General features: G+C 49.9%; 10 protein-coding genes across 10 annotated transcripts; 5 read left to right on the forward strand and 5 right to left on the reverse strand.

Moving 5' to 3' along the window:
- Positions 1-594: 594 nt before the first annotated feature.
- BO85DRAFT_487325 (Anp1-domain-containing protein) lies at positions 595-4,113 on the reverse strand (the record flags this gene model as incomplete). The annotated part of the gene is made up of 5 exons (XM_025663448.1): positions 595-993; positions 1,044-1,363; positions 1,413-2,095; positions 3,017-3,417; positions 3,478-4,113. 5 exons carry the CDS (start codon positions 4,111-4,113, stop codon positions 595-597), a joined length of 2,439 nt encoding a protein of 812 aa, XP_025516528.1.
- Positions 4,114-6,733: 2,620 nt separating this feature from the next.
- On the forward strand, positions 6,734-7,413 carry BO85DRAFT_487326 (uncharacterized protein; the record flags this gene model as incomplete). The annotated part of the gene is made up of 3 exons (XM_025663449.1): positions 6,734-6,812; positions 6,860-7,078; positions 7,175-7,413. The coding sequence occupies 3 exons, from the start codon at positions 6,734-6,736 to the stop codon at positions 7,411-7,413; spliced, it is 537 nt and encodes a 178-aa protein (XP_025516529.1).
- BO85DRAFT_419374 (2,3-butanediol dehydrogenase) lies at positions 7,175-9,268 on the reverse strand. The gene is made up of 6 exons (XM_025657857.1): positions 8,976-9,268; positions 8,761-8,794; positions 8,424-8,672; positions 8,252-8,338; positions 7,713-8,198; positions 7,175-7,647 (listed from the first exon to the last, which is right to left on the reverse strand). The coding sequence occupies exons 1-6, from the start codon at positions 9,060-9,062 to the stop codon at positions 7,520-7,522; spliced, it is 1,071 nt and encodes a 356-aa protein (XP_025516530.1). The 5' UTR covers positions 9,063-9,268; the 3' UTR covers positions 7,175-7,519.
- A 48-nt stretch (positions 9,269-9,316) lies between these two features.
- Positions 9,317-11,174, reverse strand: BO85DRAFT_448622 (putative cofactor for methionyl- and glutamyl-tRNA synthetases). The gene has a single exon (XM_025659981.1). The coding sequence runs from the start codon at positions 10,882-10,884 to the stop codon at positions 9,541-9,543; it is 1,344 nt and encodes a 447-aa protein (XP_025516531.1). The 5' UTR covers positions 10,885-11,174; the 3' UTR covers positions 9,317-9,540.
- Positions 11,175-11,388: 214 nt separating this feature from the next.
- On the reverse strand, positions 11,389-13,470 carry BO85DRAFT_448623 (pepsin-like aspartic protease). The gene is made up of 3 exons (XM_025659982.1): positions 12,613-13,470; positions 11,796-12,556; positions 11,389-11,737 (listed from the first exon to the last, which is right to left on the reverse strand). The coding sequence occupies exons 1-3, from the start codon at positions 12,993-12,995 to the stop codon at positions 11,607-11,609; spliced, it is 1,275 nt and encodes a 424-aa protein (XP_025516532.1). The 5' UTR covers positions 12,996-13,470; the 3' UTR covers positions 11,389-11,606.
- A 1,706-nt stretch (positions 13,471-15,176) lies between these two features.
- nbp35 (Fe-S cluster-binding ATPase) lies at positions 15,177-16,527 on the reverse strand. Its single transcript, XM_025659983.1, has 2 exons — positions 16,330-16,527; positions 15,177-16,265 (listed from the first exon to the last, which is right to left on the reverse strand). The coding sequence occupies exons 1-2, from the start codon at positions 16,412-16,414 to the stop codon at positions 15,319-15,321; spliced, it is 1,032 nt and encodes a 343-aa protein (XP_025516533.1). The 5' UTR covers positions 16,415-16,527; the 3' UTR covers positions 15,177-15,318.
- A 1,724-nt stretch (positions 16,528-18,251) lies between these two features.
- Positions 18,252-21,969, forward strand: BO85DRAFT_448628 (phosphatidylethanolamine N-methyltransferase). The gene is made up of 4 exons (XM_025659984.1): positions 18,252-18,725; positions 18,853-21,421; positions 21,489-21,579; positions 21,657-21,969. The coding sequence occupies exons 1-4, from the start codon at positions 18,545-18,547 to the stop codon at positions 21,723-21,725; spliced, it is 2,910 nt and encodes a 969-aa protein (XP_025516534.1). The 5' UTR covers positions 18,252-18,544; the 3' UTR covers positions 21,726-21,969.
- Positions 21,970-22,024: 55 nt separating this feature from the next.
- BO85DRAFT_278180 (uncharacterized protein) lies at positions 22,025-22,562 on the forward strand. Its single transcript, XM_025655157.1, has one exon. It carries the CDS (start codon positions 22,159-22,161, stop codon positions 22,459-22,461), a length of 303 nt encoding a protein of 100 aa, XP_025516535.1. The 5' UTR covers positions 22,025-22,158; the 3' UTR covers positions 22,462-22,562.
- A 932-nt stretch (positions 22,563-23,494) lies between these two features.
- On the forward strand, positions 23,495-24,527 carry BO85DRAFT_458790 (3' exoribonuclease family protein; the record flags this gene model as incomplete). Its single annotated transcript, XM_025661605.1, has 2 exons — positions 23,495-23,633; positions 23,692-24,527. 2 exons carry the CDS (start codon positions 23,495-23,497, stop codon positions 24,525-24,527), a joined length of 975 nt encoding a protein of 324 aa, XP_025516536.1.
- A 432-nt stretch (positions 24,528-24,959) lies between these two features.
- Positions 24,960-25,514, forward strand: BO85DRAFT_519464 (uncharacterized protein; the record flags this gene model as incomplete). Its single annotated transcript, XM_025665054.1, has 2 exons — positions 24,960-25,031; positions 25,089-25,514. The coding sequence occupies 2 exons, from the start codon at positions 24,960-24,962 to the stop codon at positions 25,512-25,514; spliced, it is 498 nt and encodes a 165-aa protein (XP_025516537.1).
- Positions 25,515-26,667: the final 1,153 nt, after the last annotated feature.

The raw sequence follows: 26,667 nt of genomic DNA on the forward strand, positions 1-26,667 counted from the left end.
TAAGGACCTGTGGAAGGGTTGCAGTCGCTTAGATTATGTTCCCTTCCTGAGGATTGTAGATGTGCAGAGGAACATTCCGGGTGGGCTCTGGACGCGGTACGCGTGCTTTTCGAGATCGATGGATGCACGGGCCACCGCTTAATTTGCAAACGGCACTTGCCATGCGACTGATGTGGGAATCACAATGTAAATCTACATCATGAATATCTGCTTACGAAAAGCATCGCATTGGATGGCTAATATTTCACTTAATGTAAGAATTCATTGGTCTATGCTGTACATAATTAAAAGCTATCATCTCAGCCATAACAGAGATCAACAAGATTATGTGTTTCTTGTGTGATCAGACAATCAAGTAGAAGCAAAGGAAAGGAAAGCCATGTCAAATATAGTCCCCAACACCATTTACACAGTACAGGAGCCCATCCAGAAACAGTAGTTCCAGTCAAAGAAAGTCGCCCTGTGGCCAGCACAGCGCTGTATGGTCAGTCTATAGTGAGGTTTCCAGCGCCGTTGTTCGAGAAAACTCCCTGACCCAATTCTTGTGGCTCGTTTCGACTATCACTGAACCTCGAAGCTCCAAGCATCACTACTCTATTGCTTCGCCTGTTTTCTTTCTTTTGTTGACTCTTCCTGTGTGATCGCGGCACTTCCCTGCTCTTTCGCAGCGGGCTGGGCCACGGGACCTTCTGCGCTGCCTTTTGTACTATCGACATCCGACGATGACGAGTAGTCGCTCGCCTGGCTCTTCCCTTCCTTGTCGATGGCTTCTTGTATATTCGCAGTATCGTCCTCCCACTGCGACTTGGCGTCCTTGAACAGCGTTTGAACCCGCTCAGCACGCTCAGCCTGTTCTTGTTCTTCTCTCTCACGTTCCAGTCGCTCCTGCTCCATTTCCTCCATATGCTGGAGGTCATCCACACTCGGCTCGTAAAGATGCCAAATCGTGTAGTGCGGGAGGCCAATGACCGAAAATCCCATCCGTCTCGCCATCTGTTTAGAGTTAGTATATTACATATAGAATTACGAGCATAAAGTCTCACCTTTCCGAAACCTTCAGTCTCGGCATGCTTCTCGAAACTGAAGGCTGGGAAATGGACACCGGCCCGGAAGACACGGGCCTTTGCCAGAATACTGACGCCTCCCACACCATCAAGCTCCATCTCCATATCAGGGTCCCCGTACGGATCACGCAGATATGCGAGGTGAGGTCTCCACGTTGCATACTCGGCATAACCCTCCACAATGACTGCATCCTCGTCCAGAGTTTCGGCAAGGGCCAGCGCGGTTTCGGATTCCTGCCAGGAGTTCAAATCGTACGGTTGTTCCCCACCTAGCCAATCCGGCAGGGGACGCCAAACATCTATTCTCAAGGTTAGAACGCAACAGCAGAGGTCGCGCGTAGTACTTACTCGGAACGATAACATCCTTGTCATGTCTCATAAGGTCCTCCAAAATCGTAGTCGGAGCTGTCAAGACGTCTGCATCTCTCCAGTAGACCCAGCTATGCGTCGGACGCAGAGTCGCGCTAAGCAGCCAGTTCCGTGCCTGAGCCATCAACTTTCTGCGACTTGCCTGGGCGGCAAAACCGTGTCTACTCTCCACATCTTGTTGAACCTGTTGACCAAAATCCTTCTGGATGACCGAGATCTCTCCAAATGACATCTTCGGATCGGCGTCGTTTTGCAGATCATCCAGCATCGATGACAGCATTTCCATCGTGTCGTCTTCGGAATCCGAAACCAAAAATGCCAAATCAATCAGGTTATGAGGGTATGTAAGGTTGCGAAGATGCGAAAAGAACATCGGCAGATGAGATGCGGCGTCCCTCAAGGGCGTGCACATGAGGACCCGTTCTCCATGCTCCCAACCACTTCCACTGCCCTGCATCTTAGACAAATCATAGTATCGAACCGTTTCTAACTGTAGATCTTCCGCGGAGGAAACAAGGCCAAGCGAGACTGCGGGAAGGAATAACGCTCGAAATGAAGGGAAAATGAGGATCAACAGCAGCGTTGAGATGGCGGCAATCAGACACAGTCGTTGAAGGAGCTGTCTTCGACGTCGCAAAGCCGGTTGTGGGCGCGGTTGAAAGCTAGCAAACCAATGTCAGTCAAAACATCCTCCTGCACAACGAATTTGGGTGACTGATATGCCAGGCCACCGATTGGCCTTCAGCGAGATTGATTTCATGTGAAGGTAGTGTTGGTATGCGATGATCATCGACAGTTGCAGGGGCCGCTCACCGGTGGGGAGAGATAGAAAAGGTGTTGTGGCTGGCTTTGCCGCGAGGGTAGGCAGCATAGCCGTTCGAGAAGGCGTGATGCCGGTTCATCTCTCCTACAATTGCATGTAGCTAGGAAACAGGTCCTGAAGCAAAGAACCTCCGGGGCTCCTAGATCCCGGAGCGATGACCACCAGCTTCAAGAAACCCTGGAATGCGCTTACGGGGGGGAGTAAGAAAACAACACCGACGTGGGTACGGGCGACGAAGAATGTTAGCGGGATCGCAGATCCAGGAGATTAATAAAAAGGTACCGAAAAGGAGTCAAGGGACCGAACGAGCGTGAGAATTGAACAACGAAGTCTGACGGTAGCATTGATTGCGTCGACCGAACGTAGGCTCAAGGCGGCGACGAGCAAGAAGCGCCAAGCGTGGCCCGCCTTCCGGGTCCAGATCCGAATGCGGCATCAGGCCTACTACCGTTTGCAGCCATGCAACCTCCCTCTTGCTCGTCTCTCTCCTCTCTTACTCCACGTTTTTCTCGGTTCCATTATCTTCGGATCAGCTGCGGTGGTTATCCATCTTGATTGGCGGCTAATCGATCCTGTACAGTACAATTTCCAAATACAGCAAATGTGGATTTTCATGTCCCAAAAACTCCTTATCTGCAAACCCAGGTTCAACCAAAGATTCGAAGTAACGCCCTAGAAATGCTCCTAATTTTGGGATAGCACCGCGCAAAAGGCATAGGACAGAAGAGATGATGTCAAAAGTATTTCCAGGCTTGCCAACTAACGCGCAGTCAGCCGCGATACTCTTGATTGAGGCGAGCCCATGCCCTTGACGCCTATCTCGATCTGTCGCATGATCTTCTGCAGCAGCCCATCCATGCGCGGCACATCCCGCAAGGCCGGAATGACGGATGCGGCCTCGTATTCGCTATCCAAGATATAATATCGTTCCCTTCCCCAGTTCTCCACCGTCTCCTTCTGAAATGCGACTCTCGCAATAACTTTGGCTGGAACGCTAGCCTTGTTTATCGCACTCTTGGAAAACACCCGCAGGAATGGCCGGAGTCCAGACCGCGTCTGGTGTGCCATTCGGACCGATAACGGGGCATCGGTCGTTAGGTGGCTCTCTCCGGTCAAGCCGCCGGGATCCATTGTGTATACATTGAGCGAGATGTTGCCCGTCTACCCCATTCGGCTTTTGTTAGTGGGGTACTTTTGGAACCGTAGGGAAGGACTACTCACAAGTACCAGACTTCGACGCAGGGCATACATGGCAGCGCTCATTAGCAGCTTACTACTTCCGAAGCGACTGGTCGCTTCCTTGGCGCCAATTGGTGTTCCTGGCGGCTGGGTGGCACTCTCCGGGTCTTCGCCGTCAAAATAGTCCAGGGATCCCTTGGATATGGAGGAGCACCCGATATTGATTACTCGAGCTCCGCCGTTCGGTGTACCGTCGCCTGCGCGGAAGGCCTCGAGCAGGCTCACGGTCAACAGGAACGGCGCGATGCAGTTGGTCTGGTAGACGGGATCGTACCCATCTCGTGTGACTTGATCGGTAACGTATGACGAAGTTGCGGCGGAGTTGATCAACAAGATCACGGGAGGGATCTCTTTACTTCGCACCCTCTCGACGGTGTATTGGGAAAAGCTCACGACGGAATTGAAGCAGGCCAGGTCTGCCTTAACCACCTCGACGGAGCGGGGTCCAATGAGACGGATCCTGTCCGTCACATCCTTGACGCTGTCGGATCTGATATCGCGGGCCACTAGCAGCAAGTGAACAAAAGGCTGCGCTTTGGCAATCGAGACAGCTATCTCCGACCCGAGCAATCCATTCGCGCCGGTGATAATAGCGGTACCAACAAGTGGAGTACCCATGACGAAGGTTGGCCAGCACAACCAACAAGAAGTCCAAGAATAGATATCAACGGTAAGGGGGGTAGTAGATAAGTAGGTAACAAGAATAATAGCAATGTCAGCGTAGAGCCGAACTCAGCGCTATAACATGCTTAGGGCGCAAGAAAAAAAGGTTCAAGAAGACAAGAACAAGAGAAACCCAAAATCGCAAACGACAGGCGACAGGGTCTTCAGAAGTTTAAGAATCACGGAATCAGTCAGACAGACAGACAGAGACAGACAAGCTGATTAGTTCCCCTCTAAGCGATTAGCAAACAGGGTTCATTAGATAAATCCCGATCAGAGCATGATGGGGCACTTTTCGGCAAGTCAGTCTCCAGCAAGGAAAGGTAGGTCAAAGAAATCACCGACAGCCTTTCGCCTCAAATTACAGTAGCAGAAAGTATTAGCAGTAGCACAGCGACGATGATAATAATAATAGTAATAATAATAATAATCAAAATGAAATAAAGACCCCCAGGACTAACGAATTGCAGCAATTGCTGACCACCAGCAAAGCACAAGGGGGGCAAAATAAAAAAAAGGAAAAGGAAAACGAAAAAAGTCGTATACGAGTAAGAGGCCCAAGAGGAGAAAAGAAAAAAAATAAATTAGTTTACTTGCACTCGATCCCCGTCCCGAACCAAGGAAATCGACCAAGATCGAGGCGCCGGGAGCCGATGGGCTAATCGGGGGTTAATTAGTTAGTCTAAGTAACTAGATTTAGAATGGATGGTTAGTTAGTTAGTTTTGAACGCCAGAGCCAGAATCAGGCACACGGCGGATAAGAGATGCTGCGCAGAGAGAAAAAAGAAAGCGACAAGAACCAACCAGGCCTGAAGTTTGAAACCGTGGGTGGGGAGGGGAGGGAGGTAACTAGTAACTAAAGTAGAAAAGTAGTACTAATCTAGGATTGTTCTCCGTAGGACCATTGAAAGTGAGGATGGATTTGGGGGAGGGGGGGATCCACACACTTGGGTTCTTCGGATTGAGAAAACCTGGAAGGAAAAGGAGATGATGGATGGATGGAGCTTGGACGATGGATACTTACTTACTAGTTAGTTAGTTAGCTGGTTAGGTAGTAGTGTTACTCTAGTCTTGGGTTAATGGATACTTATGTGTGGTTATTAATAGATGGGAGGAAGAGTTTGGGTATGGTGTCAGTTAGGGTACCAGGTAATAATGTCAGGATTTATGCACTTATTATCATCGTCATTATAAGGTAGATGAAACACAGGTAGATACTTATTACACTAATTACTCTTCTACTACTTATGATCAGGCCATACTAATAATCGTGATCATCATTCATTATTTCCGACAAACAAACTGTAACAGTCGTGAGTTAAAATTTGCAAGGATTATTTTTCCAGTCCTTGCACTTGCCTCTCTGTTCCTTAAATTAGCACAGGTTGAAAGAAGGAAAGGCAAAAAGGCAGGTCAGCGTAAGTGGAGGCGAGACATGCATACAGACGACGGCAGCCACTGTTACGCCCCTTTATGCATGTAGAAGACATCGTTCTAATTCCATAGTCTTCTTCGCGTTACTGCTGGTTACTTGAAGGGAGAGAGTATTCTCTTGACTCATCACCTCATCATCTTAGTATTTGAGTAACCAATTCATCAGCTAGTAAATTGAACTAGACTCAGCATCTAACTGAATGATCAATAGATTATTCTCCGATACAACATACTTGTGTACCACCTCTGTTCTCATCGTCGAAGAGTGACGTTCACATCGCCAACCCGACTATCTTATTAACAGCAACATGAATATTGAACAAGCACGGTTGGGATTCAAATAAAAAGAAAAGCATTTATGACTCTTCAATTATCCCTGACCATAAGATACCTTGGAGTAAAAATAATAAAAATAAATATCACTACACTTTCATACTGCCGTTCCATATCCCACAAGTACCTAGTTCTCTAGGTCTGTCCGTGCATCTAGACACATCGTATACCACTACCGACTAGCCTACTAAGTACTTACTTTATACCATCTCGTAACAACTTTGCACCATTTGACGTGATTCCTCATACTACCGACGACTTACCCCAAAGTGGCGCGGTCGAACGCATGTTCCTTCTGCAGACTAATATACACGCTAAGCCGAACTAAGTAGAAGTAAGTCATTGCCGAAATCTATCTGTTGTGCTTTGTGCTTTGTGTTTGTATTTGGGACCGAAGGGAAGGACACGAAGAATAAAAAAGGGTAAGCAGGGATTAAGGGTTTAGGTGCGCGTGATGAACGCATACTAGATAGATGAGGATGAGTTGCGTTATCTCCGAGGTGAAGGGTGGGGAGATCTCGGAGGTAAGTCATTCACTACTACCTACTTGATAGCTTAATATATTAAAGGTGGAATACTGAATAGGGGACGGTATTACTTAATTGTGCGATACCATGCTGTGTGTCTGTGTAGGGGCAATGTTGGAGTGGCGACGAGGTCTAGACTTACAGTAATTTCCTAGGAAGTCCCCTTCAATTGCCGAATTCCCGATCATTGTTACTAAATACACACTAAGCTTACTAGATATTAGGATATATGACACCTCGATTCGACTAACTATTCATCGGGAATAGCACGAACTGACATGATGGCCAGCCAGCATCTCCAATTGTCCAGAACGAACTGGCGTCGGGATGAACCATCCCCGCTGAATCAGGCGGAGTGGAGTCATCCAACTACCTCACTAGTTAACTAACTAGTTGACATCTGGCAGACGGGTTTGCCCGCCTGGACGCTGCTCCTGCATCGAACTACTTGGGGATGGATGAGGTTATACGAGAAATCGACCCCGCCCCGGCAGAGTCGCGCGGGAATAGCACAGCTTGGCACCACCAGCCGTTCCGAAAGACTGGACAGCATGCTGTCGTGGTTGCACTTGCCATCCCTGTTCAGTCTCTCGTATTCATTCCCACACACGTGTTGGATGTCAAAGGTAAGTACAGTAGCGTACGTCCCCCGCCTCGCCTCGCCTCCTCTCCTCTCCAGAGGACTTCCTTCTTCTCATGGATACTGAGAGACAACCCTGCAGGGATCCATTCTACATCACGCACAATAGCTAGCGCCGTGTTTCCCCCTCCCCGGGCGGACCAGTCTACGACACGGAGTGCCCGGATCAAGAAATACCTTGGCATTGCTGACACGTCTGGTTCTGCTGGTCTCGGCATTGCAAGAAAACTGGCTGTGCTGCGCCTTCAGGAAGTACGCCAATCCTCGGGTGAGAGGGAAGATGTGCATGGTATGGATGCTGTCATGTATAACACGGGCTAAAATGCAAGTAACAACACACGTATTTGGTTTTGGACCACGTCGTGCAACACACCGCCAGCCGCAGCTGATCAATACTCGTCCCACTCGCCCTGGATGTCTCGGACTTTCATGCCGAAATGTCCACCAAGATCTTGATCTGGTTGTCTCGGCCGTGGATTAAGGATTTGAAACCTTTTTCGACGATGTCTTCCATGCGAATTTTACTGGTGATCAAGGCCCGAGGGTTGAGTTTGCCTGTGTTCAGTCAGCTTCGGTATAACGTGTGAACGGTCAAGCATGGCTGTCTGGCAGTCACGTACCTGACCACATAGCGTCGATGACGGCCTCAAATTCTCCGTCTTCATATATCACCGACCCTACCACGTGCTTTTCGCCTAGTACCACGTCAAATGCATAGATCGCCGGCTTGTCGCTCCAGAGAGACAGAATCGTCATTGTGCCCCGTGCCCGGATCCCTTTCAAAGCGGTATCCAGTCCTGCTTGCACAGCAGAGCATTCAAATGCTATATCAGCTCCGGCATTGCCCGTCATCGCACGCACCGTGGCCACAACATCCTCTGCCCGGGGGTCAAGAACACGCGTAGCACCCAAAGAGCTGGCAAGCTCTCTCCGCTGCGACGCGACCTCCACGACGACAATGTTCTCTACGCCACGGGCCTTGAGAACCAGAAGTACAGCAAGCCCAATGGGTCCAGCACCCACCACCAGCGCCGTACGAGCATGAACATTCTGGATAGAAGACCGATTGACTGCATGCCATGCCACAGTCAATGGCTCCACGAGAGCTACACAATCAGCACCATGCCACATCTATAATGGTAAGAAAAGATCAGCTCACCCCCAAGATCCAACTCAAAACCCTCCGGCAACTTCACGGCCCTATTCTCCTTGACAACAACATGATCCGACAATCCCCCAGCACTACCTGCACATAATCAGCCAACCCTTCAATAAACACTACTCTACACCCAGAACCAAAACAAGAAAAGAGAAAGACAGATGGAACATACCACTAAACCCCACAAACCCCAAATTATCACAACAATTCACCCAACCCCCAAGACAAGCCGCACACCCACCATCAAACAAATTCGGCTTAATAGCCACATTATCTCCCACGTGGAGTCGAGTGACTTCCTCCCCTACTTCAGTAACCGTGCCGCTGAACTCGTGACCTAGTGTCACGGGAATCTTCTCCCCCGTTATGGGGTGCGTAGTGCTCGGGATGGTGGACGGGCCGTGGAGATATTCGTGGATGTCTAATCAGTCTACTCTTAGCCTGGCCTTGACTTTCTGCTCGTAGCATATATCAGAGATAGATTTAATGGAAAGGAGATGTGTTCATACCACTACCACAAATCCCCACGAAAGCAGGTCTGATCTAGTATCACAATATTAGTATATCATACCACCATACCAGTAGGAGAGTACCAAAAATCAGTATAAAACAAGATAATAGACCCTGCAAGAACCAACACAACACAATAATAAGTTTAGAATAACATAATACTCAAAATAACCTGCTAGGATTCGAAATAAAAATAAGATATTCATAAACGAACCTTCACCTCACCCACCCCGCACGACCCGGGTTCCTGGATCTCCTCGACTCGGATATCGCCTCGGCCGTGGTATCGGACTGCTCGCATGGTAAAATACTACCGAAGATCGTTTATTATCTGATAATGTATAGTCACTTCGGAGAGTAATTCTGTTGAATAATGGTATGTATGTATGTATGTGATATATACTAAGGTTGATATTGGCAAGGAAAAGATGGAAGAAGAAACAAGAATGGGGTTCCTGAAGGTGGTGGTCCAAGTTTGATTATGATGTTATGTTCCGGTAGCGGGAGATTTCCGCGATTGTTTGGTTTGTAAACTTGGCAGGTCAATGTTTGTGAGGGGTAAGCTTTAAATCGATGTTTGTATTAAGGGGTGTATGGTATAGAGATATGTATCAATAAATCATTCACATTCCCTCGTCTAACTTGCAATGGCGCTATCAAATCATAACTTAACTATTTACGTTTGTGATCAGAGCAGCCCCTCTCTTTTTCTTTTTCTTTTGCTTCCAATTCAAACTGCCTTTTTATATCTGTCCCCTGTCTCCGAATCATTTATTCTCTTACCGGACAGCCGCACCCTTCAGGGTCTTGACTGTGCAAAGTCCACCGGATTGCGTCTTCAGCCTACCCAGAGCGGGCTTGCCCTCCTGGCCCTGCACGGCCGGAACGGCACTCATCTCAAAGGCAACCTCGAGGGCATCGGTGGTGGTGAATCCAGGCTGGTAGGTCTCCCAGACCTTCTTCTTGGGGTTGAGCACCTTCTCGGGCTCACCCTCGGTCCAGCCCTCGAAGCACACGCGCTCACCGGCAGGGGCATCGGCAGGAGGCGAAACGAGCTCGACGGGTCCAGCGTGCGAGTCCTCGCCCTCAGCCACGCGGGGAGAGGCGGCCAAGACCATGGCGCAGGACTTGATGCCACGCATGGTGACGGGCTTCAGGTTGCAGACGGCGACGATCTTGCGGTTCTGCATCTCCTCCAGGGGGATCAGACCGTTCAGGCCAGAGCACACAGTGCGGACAGTCTTGCCGGTGGCCTCATCCAGAGAGGTGTTCTCGGTGCCCGGGGCGTCACCGCAGTCGATGGTCGAGACGTAGAGGGAGTCGGCGTTGGGGTGGTTGACGGCACGAAGAATGTGACCGACACGGAGGTCAATGACGGAGGGGGACGGGGGAGCAGCAGGGGCGGGCGCAGCCTTGGCCGGCTTCTCCTTCTTTTCCTTCTTCTCCTTCTTGGGCTTGCCCTCGGGCTTAGCGGCGGCGGCAGCGGCGTCACCCTTAGCACCGTCGGCCTTGGCCGCAGCCTCGGGCTTGCCCTGTCCGACAACGAGGGGCTTGCCAGCAGCCTCGGCGGGCTTCTGGGCAGCGGCCTTCTCCTTCTTCTTGCGCTCCTTCTCCTCCTTGGGGTCGACGGGCTTGGGCACGAAGCGGACGTCGTTCACGTCAATGGTGACCTTCTCCTCATCGGGGATCTGGAGAGCGAAAATGCGGCTGTTCTGGACGAAGTCGACGTGACGGACGATGTGATGGTAGCCCTGCTCGCCGGTACGCTCCTCGGGGGTCCATTTCTCGACGAGAGGAGCGACGAGAGCGTAGACGGCAATATCAGCCACGGAGGGCTTCGCACCGAGCAGGGTTGTGCGGGTGGCGAGGTGAGAGTTCAGCTGGGCGAGGATGGTCGAGACGACGGGCTTGTCATCCTTGCTGAGAGCGGTCTGCAGACCGGAGATGGTGGCCAGCCATTGCTTGACGTCGGCCTCTTCGGAGACGGAAAAGCTAGTCTGCGGAAAGATTTTGGGGGTGGCCGTGTGAAGGTCGGGCTCCGTAGCGTCGGGGGAGATGGCGGTAGGGTAGGAGCGGTAGAGGAGGGAAAGGAGGGAGGACTCGGGGGCAGAGTTGATGGCCATTTTTGCGAATGGGCGACCGGCAGGCTGGAGGAAGAGAAGGAGAGACGACGAGGTGGTGAACGAGAGAGGAGGGGCAGGATTGAATCCTACGCAGTCACGGTGATTCAGCGGTCGAGCGAACCGCGGGGTTCTTCTGCTGGCGACCCGCAGAAGTGCCCCCGTTGGCCTGAGGAGCGTCACCTTGGTCGCTGCTAACACAAGATCCCTGACTGAGAGGGATCTTGTTTATTGGGTGAATTAAGGGGATTTAGATTAGATGATTCTTCTTTACAAGTTGAGTGATAATGCTAGCGACCAATTGAGAAGCACTCGGGACTCTCTGCATTCACGGTCATTATTTTTATTTTTTTCCTTTCCTTTTTCCCCCTTCTCCCTTTCCGGACTGATCGCCCAAAACCGTTTAGGGCTGTTGGCTTACTCAGCACTGCAAGTTGCTTCAGATCTACAAAATAATGTTAGTTACATTTCCCGCAACAAACACTCTCTACCTCTTCTGGACAATCATTTCAGCAATGGCTCTATTTTCTCTTGCCGATATGGCATATTAATCTTGCTTCAATATGTAACATGAATTGTAACTACAGCCACGCGACCCCCGCCTTGACTCGCAGACCCAAGGCAAAGCAATGCACGTGAGTAACTGTCCATCCATCTGCCCACGTAGGATACAGTCCAGATCTCAACCGATATTATTACACGCGGGGGAAGTCCACAAAGGGAAACTAGTTCTTGGGGGAGGCAACACCAAGAGAGGGTCCACGCATGTCAAAGACGACAAAGAAGGCCTTCAGGAACGTGTCGCCCAGAATCTGCAACGAAGTCTTGCCGTTGGATTGAATGCCGCCAAAGCACACTAACCAGCAAAATCAGTCAATCATGTTCAATCAGGCAAAAGCAAAGAGGGAACTTACAGGCCTGTCCGGTGGTGGTGTTGGTGCCAACCTTGGAGAAGTTGATCAGGTTGCCGGGGATCGTGGCCAGGCTCGACTCGCCGAGAACCAGGGAGAAGCTGGGGAGAGTGGTGTTGCAGGGGTAGATGTAACCACCGGCACTGCCCACGTAGACCGAGTTGGGAACTTGCGCGTAGTAGGCAGTAACCACGTCGTCGTCCAACAGCATAAGGGAGGTACCGGTGTCCGCGATCGAGGTGTTCACGCTTCCAATGTCCTTCAGCTCTCCGTCTGCCACGGAAAACTTAGGGGTGGAGAACTGCCAGTATCCGTTCGATGAGTCCACGCTGACGTTGGCAATGTTGCCCTGGTACTTGTTCTTGTCGATCGTGCCAAACTCGTACTCGCCCACTCCGTCGGACTTGAGCGAGGCGGTCATGACGGGCTCGTCCAGACTGGATGCGACATTGGCGAAGAACGTCTTTTGCGCCTCCGGCTTGATAGTGTTGATGGAGGAAAAGCCCAACCCGACCAGGCCGTTGGAGTTCGTGTCGTCGATGAATGACTGGGACACCTTGTTGGGGACACCGAAGGCTTGCTCGTCAACAACGGCGCCGCCAATGTTGACGGTATCCGTTCCGACAGGGCCAGAGGCGTAAGAGTCGTCACCATACGAGACATCGAAGGTGTATCCGTCCATCTTCTTGAAGGTCGAGGAATTTGAAGGGTTGTACTCTGTGTGTCCCGTCAAGGTTTCATTGAGGTTCGTATCAAGCACCCAACTGTTTTGTGATGTTAACCATCGTACCAAAATGTAGACAGATGCAGTAAGACTTACAAGTCAGAAGAACCAGTGTCAAAGGTCATGACGACCTTCTGGCCGCCGATGAGAACAGGCGAAACGAACTCGGCATCGCTCTCGACCGAAGTAGCACTGACAGCGCCAGTCTGATCAGGCTCCGAAACCTCGCTTCCAGCAGCAGCGTGACTCGTGGTAATGGGCTTAAAGTCTGCCAGATCAACGTTGAAACTGCTGGGAGCTATTCCATACTTCCGGTATGCTTTGCGGAGAGCAGCGGGCCCACGCAGGGCACCGGTTCCACGACGGGCCCGTTCAACCTTGAAGGAACGTGCTTTATGCTGATTTGACGGACCGTGGGGTAAAGAGAGGACGCCGTAGCTGAAGCAAATGGCAACAACGAGAGACTGGAGGAGCTGCATGGTGGCTCACTCTGGAAATGATGTCGACGGGCGGACTATAAAAAAAAGAGGGGATAGGGCCCGACAAGTTTCAGAACAAAACAATTCGAAAACAAAGAACGTATTAAGTAGTCTGAGAATTGAGAAATAGAATCCTTTCCAGAAGGATTGAGTTTTTAAAAAGGGGAGGCAGTATGGGGGCCAAAGTCCTGACTTAGCCTGGTATACTGTGATGTTACGAGGCTGAGTGAACCAACTGGCGGAGCAACGAACAGACCAGACCAAGAGAGAGAGACAGTAGTAGCGCTCAGCCCAACAAAGCCCAGCAGATGAGAAAGAAAATGACAGCGGGAACAGAAATGAAAGAACACTAAGGTTAACGAACTAGAAGAGAAATGTAAACAAAAAGGGGAAAGAAGTGCAGTCTATAAAAGGGCAGCAAGTCGAAAAGGAAAAAGTTCGGAGAGGCATTATTCACCGTCGAGCGACTTTTAGCAGGCCCTACTATAGTTGATTCGCCCAAGACACCAAGACTTTTGCACTCTACATCGATCCACCCAGCACGGAGGCTGGAGGGGTGGCATTGTTCCAACTAGCTGGACAAGTCTGGTCCCAAAAGCCCAGCGGTGGAATCATCAACCAATCCTGGATGATCCAGGCCCAGTTAGCCTGGATTCACGGGAGAAAACCCAGGAGAAATCCATCTTCATTTGCCTGACACTGGCGGGGAAGTGAGAGGAGAAAGAAAGTGGGTTCAACTTCGATCTTCCGCTTGTGCTGCTGCAGAAAACTCTATATTTTCTTCTGTTCACAGCAGCAGAGAGCGCATGGGACATGAGGAACCTGCCTTTGACAGGCGACTGGCCTCTTTTCCTTGACAGCGACCGGGGCGAGCGAGTCCCTGAGTGGCTCCTGGTGAAACAGTCTAACCGCCAGGGCCAGGGGTCACCGACCAATCATCAGTGAAAAACATCATGAAACACCAGCGTGCCTCGAAAGCGGTTCCGTGGATAAACTTTGAGTTAGGCGTGTTACAAAGTCCAGCGTGGGACGCCGGCTTTTTCCCACCGTCTGCCCTGCCATTGAGCCACTCGGCATTAATGTTCAGGCACCAGCAGCAGCAGTGCACAAGGTACGCTGCATCGGCGTGGCTCCAGTCCACATAAGAATCTCGAATCCCGAGTACGTCAGTGGACGAGTCATGCATGCGTGGCTAAACATTTCGCAATTGTGCACACGTACACAGTAGTAGATCGATCTGAACAAGCAGGATTCTTACTCAGCCCTGGAAAGCCGCGTACGTAGGCAGTCGATTTTTTTGGTAATGTTCATCATTGCCCAAGAGAAGTTCAAGAAATTGGACGAATGGATGTCCGACAACACAGTTGGGAGATAGACTTTCTGTTTGCCCAGCGGTTACTAGTAGTTTCTTGGGTTAACCCGTTAACCTGCCATGGCAAAGAAAGCGTGACACAAGACTACTATCTATCTAATCGGCTACTCCGGGGGAACGTTGATCTTGAACCCATCTAGGTAGTAGCAGCAATAATTCTGTATGTTTAGAAATGCTACTTATCTTTCTCGGCATTATCGAAGGCCTCATCAAGATCCAATCACACTCAAGACAAGAGGAGCACCCTGAATGTTCAACCTCGGGCCAACCCCCCGTTGCGGATCTTCATCAGCGGATTTCCGTCTCCCTCAAACAGAGCCAAGCAAACGGTGAGATGGAAATGGTCCGATGGATGGCTCGGCGGGGATTCGCCTTGCAATCTGCCAAGCACCCTTTTTCAGACCCCTTCTTTTCACTTGGCGGGCGGTCCGGCAGTTTCTAGTCGCCAAGCTGTCCAGCAAGTTAATATGACTGATGGAATGGGTGAACTTCATTATCATGTTACATGAAATCACTTAATATGATTTCCCGTTTCTATCTATAGGATCGACAGCAGCAAACTCCTTCGCTTTGGCCTAGGGCTTAGTGAGCACTAATAACGTAAGTCGGTAGTTGGTTATTAACTGCTCGTTAATTGCAGTAAACACACGAACTCCTGTCCGTGAACACGGGTTCTTTCTCCCCCGCGCAGCCCCCAAGCTAGGTATATCTCGCCCCCAATGGTGTAAGCGAAGACTACGAAGAGTGCCTTGGGGCAGTACAAAATAAGTAGGGAAAAGGAGAAGCGATGAATAAGGTTGAGCGGGAAATAGAGAAAGGTTTGAAGATTTGGTATCTAAATGACTTCTTGGTCAAAATGCCCGAAACACCCACAAATGAAAAGACCTCGGCTTGCTATCCCAATGCTGAACGCCCGTGAAATCAGATCAAACATCATATATATGATAAGAATCACTCCGCCACATCTTCCGGCAAAACGTCGTTGGGATCCTCGCCAATCATCCCAGCAACCGAGCGGACAACTTGCTTGATCGCAATCGATGCTGGGCTGTCAGGATAATGATCCACGAAGCTCTCACCATAATCACATGCCATACCCACCCGCGGGTCAAGAGGCACAGCGCCCAGGAAAGGAATGCCCATCTTCTTGGCGAGTCGCTTTCCGCCCCCGGTGGTAGCCCGGAAGATCTGGGTCTTCGTGTTGCACGACCCGCACACAAAGCCAGACATGTTCTCAACTAGTCCAAGGATGCGAATGCCTGCCTTGCGGCAAAAGTCAATTTCCTTCCTGACGTCGAGCAACGAGACCTCCTGCGGGGTAGTGACAACCACTGCGCCATCCACACCAGACTCCTTAAGAAGAGAATTGACGGACAGATGCTCGTCCGACGTCCCCGGGGGTGTGTCGATGACCAGATAATCCATCTCACCCCAATCCACATCCTTCAAGAATTGTTTAATGAGTCCGTTCTTCTTCGGCCCTCTCCAGATCACCGCATCATCGCGATTGGGCAGCATGAACTGCACGCTCATCGTGGCCAGATTATCCGTCACCCACACCGGACTCCAGCCTGCATTGCTCACGTGGATGGTCTCCGCCTCGACGCCCATCATTTTTGGTATCGATGGCCCACAGATATCCGTATCCATTACACCCACGGTCGATTCGGGGTTTGCGGCGAATGCGTGTGAGAGTAAAGAGGTGAATGTAGATTTTCCAACGCCGCCTTTGCCAGAGAGTACGAGGATTTTGTGACGTATTTGCGATAGTCGCTCGGTAATGATGGGGATATCGGGGTCGGGGCCTTTAGGCGCAGATGCGCAGATCGATTGGTTGGGGCACCCCGCACAGGCATCGCCTTTGCCTGCTTGTTCAGACTCGGGTCCAGGGCAATGCTCTTCTCAAATATTAGTATACTGGGCATATGCTAGACAAATATGCCTGCTTCATATCAAACATACCTGGCTCGGGAGCCACCAGATTCGGGGCCATCTTCGACCGCGCCTCGAGATAGGCCGCGGTCGGCTCCTCGAGAGAAGGTGCCATTTAGAATTTCAATCTCGGATATCTACTCTTTTGGTCTGCTAGTCAAGCGAGGCCACAGCAGATACTGAACGATCAGTCACCAAAAAGATGTTATTGTGTGTGATAAAAGCTGAATGCAGTCTGACAAGAAAAGTGGCGGCGTGACCGCGGGCGGGATGCTTGATAAGCAACACATGACAAACGCTGCAGTGGCGATTGGCGCGGGGTTCGTTTCGATCGCAGCGGTGTCGGAGAGCGCGGCGATAAGATCCATTGCTGGCTACCCATGCCAGGAACAAATCTCAAAGCAAACAAGCTCTTTGCATAATCTTAGATCTAAACTGTGTATGGAAAAATTATCCTATCGCACCGTTAAAATTTTGAATGCATGTTTGGGATCAATACACTGGCTCTAGTGAGCATGGATGCTATGCTTCCAATCATCCTATCGACTCGAAGCGACACCCTCCCATACTGCTAGTTCAGTGAGACACTATCTGCAGTATAGAGGGTCAATGTATATGCAGTAGACTATAAACATCACTATGCTTGTCGAAATTGGCAAATAACACTGGCCATATTATTCAGATGCCCGGCAGACGCTGTCTCTACTATCTCTAATATTATGGCAAGTTCGCCGACTCGCAGTCCGAAGGGATGCCAACCAGACAGGCCGACACGAGAGGGGCAGCCTGGGTTCAATCTGATGTCGGGAGGGGTAACGCGGAAAATTCATGCAGTGTCAGAACTTTAACGAGGTTCAACAATGCCCACAACCCGGTTGCGCAATGATATAATATTATCCCTAATGATCCAGGACCAGGTTCTCACGTATGGCTAAGAGCATCCTCAAAATGACATTGCCCACATCAAGCATGCATAGTTGGGTAGGACAGTATAAAAATACACGCGCAATATTCTGCTACAAGGCGGGTAACTTTCTATGTGAGCCAGTAATGTCACCATATGTGCGTTGAAAGGAGAAATAACACCTCGCATAGTCCTGTCAATCAGTTTCTATCCTGGGATAGTCAGAAGACGGCCGTACTGCACAACTTTTCTCAAGATGAGGGGAAGAGATGCATCTCTCCTGGAGCCAATGTCGTTCGGAATGAGTGCGTTGGCCATAGGGAGTGCTCATTGTCCGCATGCGCCACCAGGTACAGATTTAGTTGCATCGACCTTGGTTTCAATCAAGGTACACACCATCCTGGGGTATTCACGATATTCTATTGATGGAAAGAATCAATTGATTCAATATCCAATGGGTCCGTGATCAATGAGCAGGCGCAGTTGCCGCCATTAGAAATCTATGTCCAATACCAAAGTGTGCATGAAATGGCCCGGAATGTCTGGAGCGAGGGAGGGGAGCTGCTTCCCGAAAGCCAGTTTCTAGGATGTGGCTGCATCATTAACGGGCCAGCAGCCAGCAGGTGCAGACTGGAATGATGCGGTAGTCCGCATATGTTTGTGATCGACGATATCTGGGTGTGGGAGAGAGGTTTACTACCCTTTATTCCGAATCGTGTACCAAGGACCAGAATCTGGTAGTGCGCAGCGATCCAATCTGCGCAGCGATCCAATCTGCGGTGGGTAAAAGTGGGCAGGCCGTCGGACCATGGGATGTTGAGATCCATTACTTCTCTTCCATTCCAGCCCATTCTCCCAAGAAAGCGTACCGGGCAAGCGTCATAACTGGCGTCAGTTGGACTGCTTGAGAGTCCGGGTCTTTCCCCAGGCAGTGCACGGGGGCCCACACTTAAGCAGTGCTAACCGACAAAAGTGGGCACTTGGGGAGGAGATGTCGCTGCTGTCTCATATTGCTCGCTAGTCCTAACCCCAACGCTTTGCCAGAATAAATACGTGGACGGACCTCTAGCTTTTCCCCTTTGCTGGTTACTTACACTCAACCATTAAGCATTTAGACCTTGGTTGTGTGCTGTTTACGCTTCACCTCTTGGACACCATTCCCAGCGATCTCGAGGGATTCCCCAATGCGGCTTGGTGACTCAGAATTGAGAAGCACGGACCAATCATAGTTACCCTGACGCTTTAAATACGGCCTGCCCCCAGCACCTCTGTCACATGCTTTTCTCTCGACTGTGCGCTTTTTTTCATTCCTTACCCTTAACCACTTCTCGGTAAACAATCATGGATCGAGGCCTCTCAACAGGCACTCATATCGGGGATGATGGACTTCGCGAGAGGTTTCAGTCCTCTCAGTCCGACTCATCCCTGGGCGCTGGTGCACTCACTGCTGCCGGTGAGGTCGAAGCCAAGGATGGTACAAGCCAGAATAAGAAAACTTTTGGCAGGACCCCTGATGGTACAGGTAGGCATTCCATTGAGTGATGCGTTGAGCCTGGTTGGAATTAGGCAATCTGTTAGCATTCAATGATGGCGGACTTCTACGTTATAGTGGCGGAAGTTGGCGGCTAATTTACCTCATTGCTTCTTAGTGTTCACGGTGCCCCAAACCCACGACATGGTCTCTCAACTCCTGTCGCCTTCGGAACCTAAGAATTTGTCCGATGTGATAGTTCTGGCTATACTGGGAGCACACATCCTTTTATTGTGGTGGCTCCCGGACTTTGCCAAAATACCTGTGTTTGCGGTCATCTACCTCTTCTGGCGTGCAGCTTACAATGCCGGAATAGGATGGCTTTTGCATAACCAGTCCCACCACAAGACCCTTGTGCGCTGGGCAGAAAAGACAAGGATCTTTGTGAACCCCTCTACTAACCAGAATCCGCACCCCAACGTGTATAACTTGCTCAAGCGGGAATTGGAGACTAAGATCCCTACAGACTATTCCTTTGAAGAAGCTCCGATTGAGTACAACACTTGGCTTGTCTTTAGACGCTTGGTGGACTTGATCTTGATGTGCGACTTTACGTCATATTGTCTCTTTGCTATAGCATGTAGCCACCATCCTGTGGGTGAGAGCATGTTGATGACAGTCTCGCGTTGGTCGGCCGGCATTGTGCTCGTCCTGTTCAACCTTTGGGTCAAACTAGACGCACACCGCGTGGTTAAAGACTATGCCTGGTACTGGGGAGACTTCTTCTACCTCATCGATCAAGAGTTGACGTTCGATGGCGTCTTCGAAATGGCCCCTCACCCCATGTATTCGGTCGGATACGCCGGGTACTACGGTATCTCATTGATGGCGGCCAGCTACAAAGTACTCTTCATCTCCATAATCGCCCATGCAGCTCAATTCGCCTTTTTGGTGTTTGTCGAAAACCCGCACATCGACAAGACGTACAACCCTCCTCCACCGCGGAAGCGTATGACCGAACAAGACTCTGTATCTACATCATCTCAGGCCACTGAGCCTTCCGTTGCCTCAGCGTCAACCGATGAGCCACTGCCCCAAGCGACAACATCCCCAAGCGGCCCACCTCCTTCAGTTCACAATCTCCTGGGTTTCAACAACTTGGATCTGTATCGGATAACGGATACATCATCAATCCTGATCCAGCTACTCGTATTTGCACTGACCGTTCTGACGCCCTCAACGCCCCGATACCAATTTCTCTTCGTGGCCAATGCCGCGGTATGGAGATTGGTGTTTTCGGTGGGCATCGGATATCTTTTGACCGAGCAATCCAACTGTAAAGCGTGGACCCGTCATTTTCTCAAGTATGGTGAATCACCTAATGAGGCCTGGAACCAGTGGAAAGGCACTTATCATCTGAGTATGATCATGTGCTATGCTAGTTTCATTGCTGCCGTATGGAAAATGTACACGCTGCCCGCTGACTGGGGCTACGGTCTGGTCCTGCTCCGTCATGTTCTGGGCGCCGGGCTCATTAGCTTGCAAATCTGGACCTCTGCCAGCATCTACGAGTCTCTCGGGGAGTTCGGCTGGTTCTATGGTGACTTTTTCTTCGAAGGGGCCCATAAGTTAACGTATAACGGTATTTATCGCTTCCTGAACAATCCTGAACGGGTGCTGGGTCTGGCCGGCGTCTGGGGCGCTGTCTTGATCACAAGTAGTGGCGCGATTACATTCCTGGCCCTCTTGAGCCACATTCTAAGTATGGCCTTCATCCAATTCGTGGAGCGCCCGCACATGCAGAAGCTGTATGGCCGAAGCCTGCGACAGGATGCGGGGCTGGTCAAGAGCCTGAAGCGGACCCTACCCCCCACTCTTCGTCAGCTTCATGGAAGCGTGGACAAGATCTTCGATGATTCCTTCGAGTTTATCGAGGATCTGATCGACACCGCTCGCCCTAAACTAGCTGCCGGCGTTAATACCTTCGTCAAGGACACTACTGCGCTATTCCAGACATATCCCGCACGTGTGACCATCTCCCGCATTGATGAGGACCTCGCTGGCCTGGACTCCCGGGACTATGCCCTGGAAGTCGAAGGCACGGATTCATCCTCTCTCGAGGAGTGCGATAAGAGTACTGGTAGAGAAGGTGCCAACGCTCGCGTGCCCCTCGACAGACGAGGCGATTTGAAGAACCTGGTTTTCGAATACGGCTCCCCGATCAAAGTCAAATGGACCGCTCCTTTGAACCACAGCAAGAAGGACTGGATCAGCCTGTACCGAGTCACAGACAATACCTCGCGTGAAGTCTCTCGCGTCTCCTCTCAAGGAAGATGGGTCGCCACAAACGAGGGTTTCTACGACAACCTCACCTGCGAGAAGGGCATCGTAACCAGCGACATTGTCACCCAAAACAGTGAGCATCGCGACGTCGCCACCGGCGAAGTCATCTTCTCAGGCGACAAGCTCTTCTGGACTCAGGGTGTCTTCGAGTTCCGTTATCACCACAATGGCAAACACAATGTCATGGCGATTTCTCGTCCCTTCGAAATCCGCATCCGCCGCTTCGATGAAGAATCTTTCGAAGATAACCAGGCGTCTGTCGAAAAGAGTCTCCTCCCTGTTGTCCGCAACTGCTTCGATCGTGACCCGGAAATTGCTCCCGAAACTGTGGAAGAGCAGTTCGGTAGCCTTGTAGAGCGTGATGGCAAGTTCGCTAAGAGAGTGGTCTTTGCTGTACATCAGATGTGAGTGACTATATTACCAATGGTTCCAGCGGCCAATAATCAGTATGCTAATCTATATATTATTTAGGTTCGGTATCGAATTTGCCCCTGAGGTAGTCCGAGCTGATGGGACTGTTCGGAATCTCGCTTGGAGGATCTGTAATGCGAAGCGGGTCTTGGTGAGTATCTGTCCCTCCACAAGTCAGTCCTTTCCGTTTCTTCAATACAGAGGGCTAATAGCTCATATTTATAATAGGCTCCTTATAGCATGACCAGAGATGGTGCTACAACGCCCACTGAGGCGCATGAGAAGGATGAGGAGTGAAGAGTGTTTCATTTTACTGACTGGGCGGGGGTGATAAATGCAACGCCGTTGCGACTTTTTCTGCTTATTTATCCCATTTTCTCTACTGCAGATCGAAATTCGGTCGGCTGGTGTATTACAGGAGTGAGACTAGTTGTGAAGTTGCATGGTGCTGCAGAAAGGCCGAGATGGGATTACAAATGATAAACAAGTGTAAATAAAACTTCACCATACATAAGGCTATTCCACTTCTCTGTTACTTTTACTTTTGGCTTTACGGGTACTAAAGTTGTAGGTGTAGTGGGTATATGGAAGACAAGTATTGGTATCAAGATGAGAAGATATCATTATTTTTACTAGCTATCATAAGGCGGACAAGACGAGAGAAAGTCTGCAGGCAGACGAGAAAGTCAGCTCACGATCCACTCAAGAATGTGGTTCTGAGATATAGGGCATGGACTCTACTCCAGGAAGAATAGAGTATATGGAAGGATCAGCCAAGCCGGGTAATTCATCCCTTCCCCTGCCAGTTCCGATCCCCCGTCAAGCCATCCAAAACGAACGACGAGGCGGGAAAAAGGCCCTGACACAAGTCAGGCACAACAAACATACCAACGCCGACAATGCGGACAACAACGATATAGCCTACCTCTCCAGGACTCCACAACCTTCCTCCCTTGAACACCTGCACATCTTCCCGAGGGACGACAGCGAGCGTAAGGTCCAGTATAAGGGAGATGGAAAAGTAGATCGATGAAGTCATATGCATGACATTGTTGGATGATGCAGGCCCGAGGGGCGGTTCTCCAAGGAGATCATTGAATGGATTGACTTGTTGTCATCATCGACGTGTGGGTTTGTTGTGTTTATGGTTTGTGTGTAATCGAAAATTATAAGCATACCTCTTCTGATAAGTCCAGGATGTGTAGCCCGGTGTGTGCCAATGGCACTTATGATTTTACAATTCCCTAGAGAAGTCTTGAGAGCTGTCAGTAAGATTGTTGACTGAAAGCAATGAGTGGATCAAGTAGTGATGTTTGTCCAATTGGATCAGGAGTTTTTGGTAAGGTATTTTGTTTTCTTCAAGGTTTTTGCAGAAGCAGAACTGAAAAAAATGTTTCTCATCATTGGATGATGGTCCAGGGTTGAGGCCTGGAGGGCTGTAGGAGGGGAAAGAGGGTGGCATACCAATTAGTTTATTACAATGGGATTTTTGAGGTGATAAAGCTGTCGCTATTATCCTATCATCTTAAAGCAATGTCAGCAAAGCTACTCAACCAGACATGGAAGAGAAAACACAAGGCAATTGTAGTGCATAATCAGATGGTGATGCATGTTTGTTCAAGGCCCATTTGTTTGTCGCCAGAACTGAAAGATTTTTGGATCTTGTTCATCAAGCAATGATAGGAAAGGAAGTGAAGAAGTGGGAAAGACTCACATTATACTAGTTAGTAACAAGTTGCCAATAAAGGCAGACTTGAAACAATTGAAGTCTCAACATAAAAGACTTGCTGCTTTTCGCAAACAATCAAGCTTGTGTGGTGCGGGAGAAGAAGAGAAAGGAAAAGCGCGAGTCGAAGCGAACAAAAGGAAAATTGGACGAGGAAAAAGAAAGCGCCGAATTCCGCGCTGCCCGCCTTGCAAACCATGCAAACTTCCCTCAAAATTGTAGATGACCGCTTCTGGACATCGACAGCAGCTCTGCTTGGCCATCCAAGTTTCTGACCCAATCTCTGTCTCGCTTCCTCAATCGCTTGTCGCGCTGGTACGAGGATGCCAAGTCATGTGTAATGACTGACAGACGAAGAATCAATGGGCCGCCTAGCGGCACGAGGCCGGCCGTTTTCGCCTCATCTCTGAAGTCCGCTTCTAGCATTTCTACCGGCAGACCACGACGTCAAAGGCAGCCGGATGAGCTTCGCAAGATCTGTAAGGGCAACTACGATTCTTGTTGGATGATATTATGGCTAATCTACTCTCATTCTAGTCCTGAAGACAGGTCTCATCCCTTCGGCATCTGGTTCCGCCTATCTTGAATTCGAACCCTCCGCATCACTTGCTGCTGCACGCTCAAACCCCCAATCCCTGATTCCTCCTTCCTCGGCATTGAAGCTTGCCTGTACAGTTCATGGCCCTAAGCCCCTGCCGCGCTCGGCTAGCTTTTCGCCCAACGTCGTCCTTACGACACATGTGAAGTATGCGCCGTTTGCTGCCCGTCAAAGAAAAGGGCATATCCGCGATGCGAGCGAACGGGACCTGGGTGTGCACCTAGAGACGGCGCTTAGAGGGGTGATTGTTGCTGAGCGCTGGCCCAAGAGTGGCCTCGATATCACAATCACCATCCTGGAAGCAGAAGATGATCGCTGGTGGGGCGATGCACCCGACTCGCATGATGCTCCTTGGGGAATGATGAATGTGTTGGCTGGCTGCATTACCGCTGCGTCTGCGGCAATTGCTGATGCTCGAATTGACTGCCTTGATCTTGTAGCTGGTGGTGTGGCTGCCATCGTCTCCGATGAGTCAGCAGAGGGTGAAACATCTACACCTAAGCTGATGCTCGATACGGACCCAGCTGAGCACAAGTCTATTCTGTCTGCCTGTGTCGTCGCCTACATGCCCTCTAGAGATGAAATTACGGAATTATGGCTCAAGGGCGATCATTCCAAGGCATCATTAGGCACTACTGATAAGAGTCTGAACCATGAATCTCTCATTGATGGGGCAGTGAATGCAGCTCGGGGTGCCCACACAGTGCTTGCAGAAGCTGTGAAGGAGTCTGCAGAGAGGTTTGCTGGTTTGTCTACCGGCGCAAACACGGTGTAATTGTGAACTTGATTTATGCACATGTGGCGTTGTTCAATATCATATATCCTTCACATTTTAGCACCTAATACAATGCGCTCCCACTATGCCTCCCTTTCCACCAACCTCTTATAACTTCGTATTTCCTCGTGCTGTGCGGTTTTATCTGCGAACTGCCATCCATGATCATTCCACGGCGACGATGTCATTGCTTGGTGAATCAGTTACCAAGGGAATCACATCTCTTCATCTCTTCATCTTGTGGTCTTCTACATCTTCTATAAATTCTGCCTCCTTTCCCTCTCCTCTTCTCTCTTTCTCCCAACCAACCTTCTTCTACAACCCTCCCAACCGGACCAAACAAGGTCTTCGTCAAGTCAAGTCATACCACCTTGTCTCTCTACCCAATACTCCTAATACCTCATCCTCAACTGCTCTTCGTCCACCGTAAAAATGACTAAGCCAAATCCCAACGACACTATCGTGTTCCTCTACATGTGCCTCCTGTATTCTGACTTCAGAGTTGTAAGTCTCCCTTCTACTTGGTGCTCATCTTCCCTCACATACTAACATGCCCATCAGGTCGACTGGAAGGCTTTCAGCGAGGCCACCAACCTCAACAATGGGGCCGCGCGCATGCGTTACCACCGTCTGAAGAAGAACCTTGATGCCGTCATCAAAAATGGCAAATATGACTTGAGCATTGGTTCCGCCACCACCCCGACCAAGAAGCATGCTTTGGACATGATCACTGCTACCGACAAAGAAGGCAGTGTTGAGCCTAACAGCCCTACCATCGAACACTCTAGTGGAGTCGTCAGCATCGCCAATCTTCTTAACCCGGCATCCCCCAAGCGCAAGATGGCGGATGAGATTGATGATGACTCCGAAGCCTCGACCATCATTGATACCAGCTTCCGCTTCATGCCCATCTACGCTCCTGTTACGCGTTCCCCCAGCTCCCAGGGTCAGATGCCGGCCGCGAAGAAGGCTAAGAAGGAGGAGTGAGGAATCGGTGTTCATTGCTTGCTTGCTTGCTCACCATATGGGAGCTCAGAGAGTCGGTATTGAAATTTAGTTTACGGAGAGGTGACCGGCTCCTTTTTTTTTCGTTTTTCTGTTTCTTGTGTTTCCCTTGCTTGGGGAGTTAGTAGGTTAACTGGAATCTGGACGGAAATCGGGCGTTGGGGCGTTTGTATATATTATATCTCGGGCCTTTCTCGGTTGTTCGGCTGAGATGGGACTGGCTTCCAAGTGCCCTTAGTTGAATGAAGGATTTCTCGTCATACATCGGGTTTCTAACCGTAAACAGGGGGCGTAGGCTAACCTCGTAGTAGGCTAGGAGGAATTATTATTACGTGCCATTGTCTGAGGGTCTCCGATTTTGTGTTTTTATGACTACTGTATTTCACCCCAGGAATTCCGCCGTAGTATGATCGTGATCTCCGATACTTGCTATAGTTATCCTGCAACATGAGTTGAATGGAAACCGGTAGTATGGTATATTTGCCCTACCAATCACCGTTCTATAGGCGATTATCAGAGAAAAGTCACTGAAAATGGCTGGTTATACTGATATCATCATATTAGTAGTTAGTAGAGAAAGTGTGTGCCATCTTGGTCAGTAGTATTTAAATTTCTCTACTGGACTGTGTGTATACAGAGCGGAGGTCGATATAGTAAGCTTACTTACAGACGTGCACAACATGGATTCCACCTATGACCTAGCTTGAAGGAAGACTCTATAATGCATGAAATAATACGCCACAGGCAGATTAACGCAATCCCACATAGTCACAATGCCACTTACAATGCTGATTGTCTTCCCCCCACAACCTTGAAGCACGTACATATAACAGAGCATCATATGATCATACGATCTTGTGGTTATACTTTGGTAGAAACCACACAATCACCGCCACCAGGAACAGGGCCCTTGTACTAAATTAGTCGATAGATTGAGGGGCAGAAGTGAAGCGTGGATGATAATCAATCCCAGTGCGTTAGCGTCCATCAATCACATTTGTGTGATCGGAGCCGACAACTCTAGTAGGTTAGTGGTCCGGTTTAAGCATCATTTAGGCGCAATTGTAAGGGCCACTTTTTTTTCGTTTTTTTTTTTTTTTTTTTTTTTTTTTTTTTTTTTACTTTCCCCCCTCGT

Source organism: Aspergillus piperis, assembly GCF_003184755.1.
Source record: "Aspergillus piperis CBS 112811 unplaced genomic scaffold BO85scaffold_7, whole genome shotgun sequence".
NCBI lineage: Eukaryota > Fungi > Ascomycota > Eurotiomycetes > Eurotiales > Aspergillaceae > Aspergillus > Aspergillus piperis.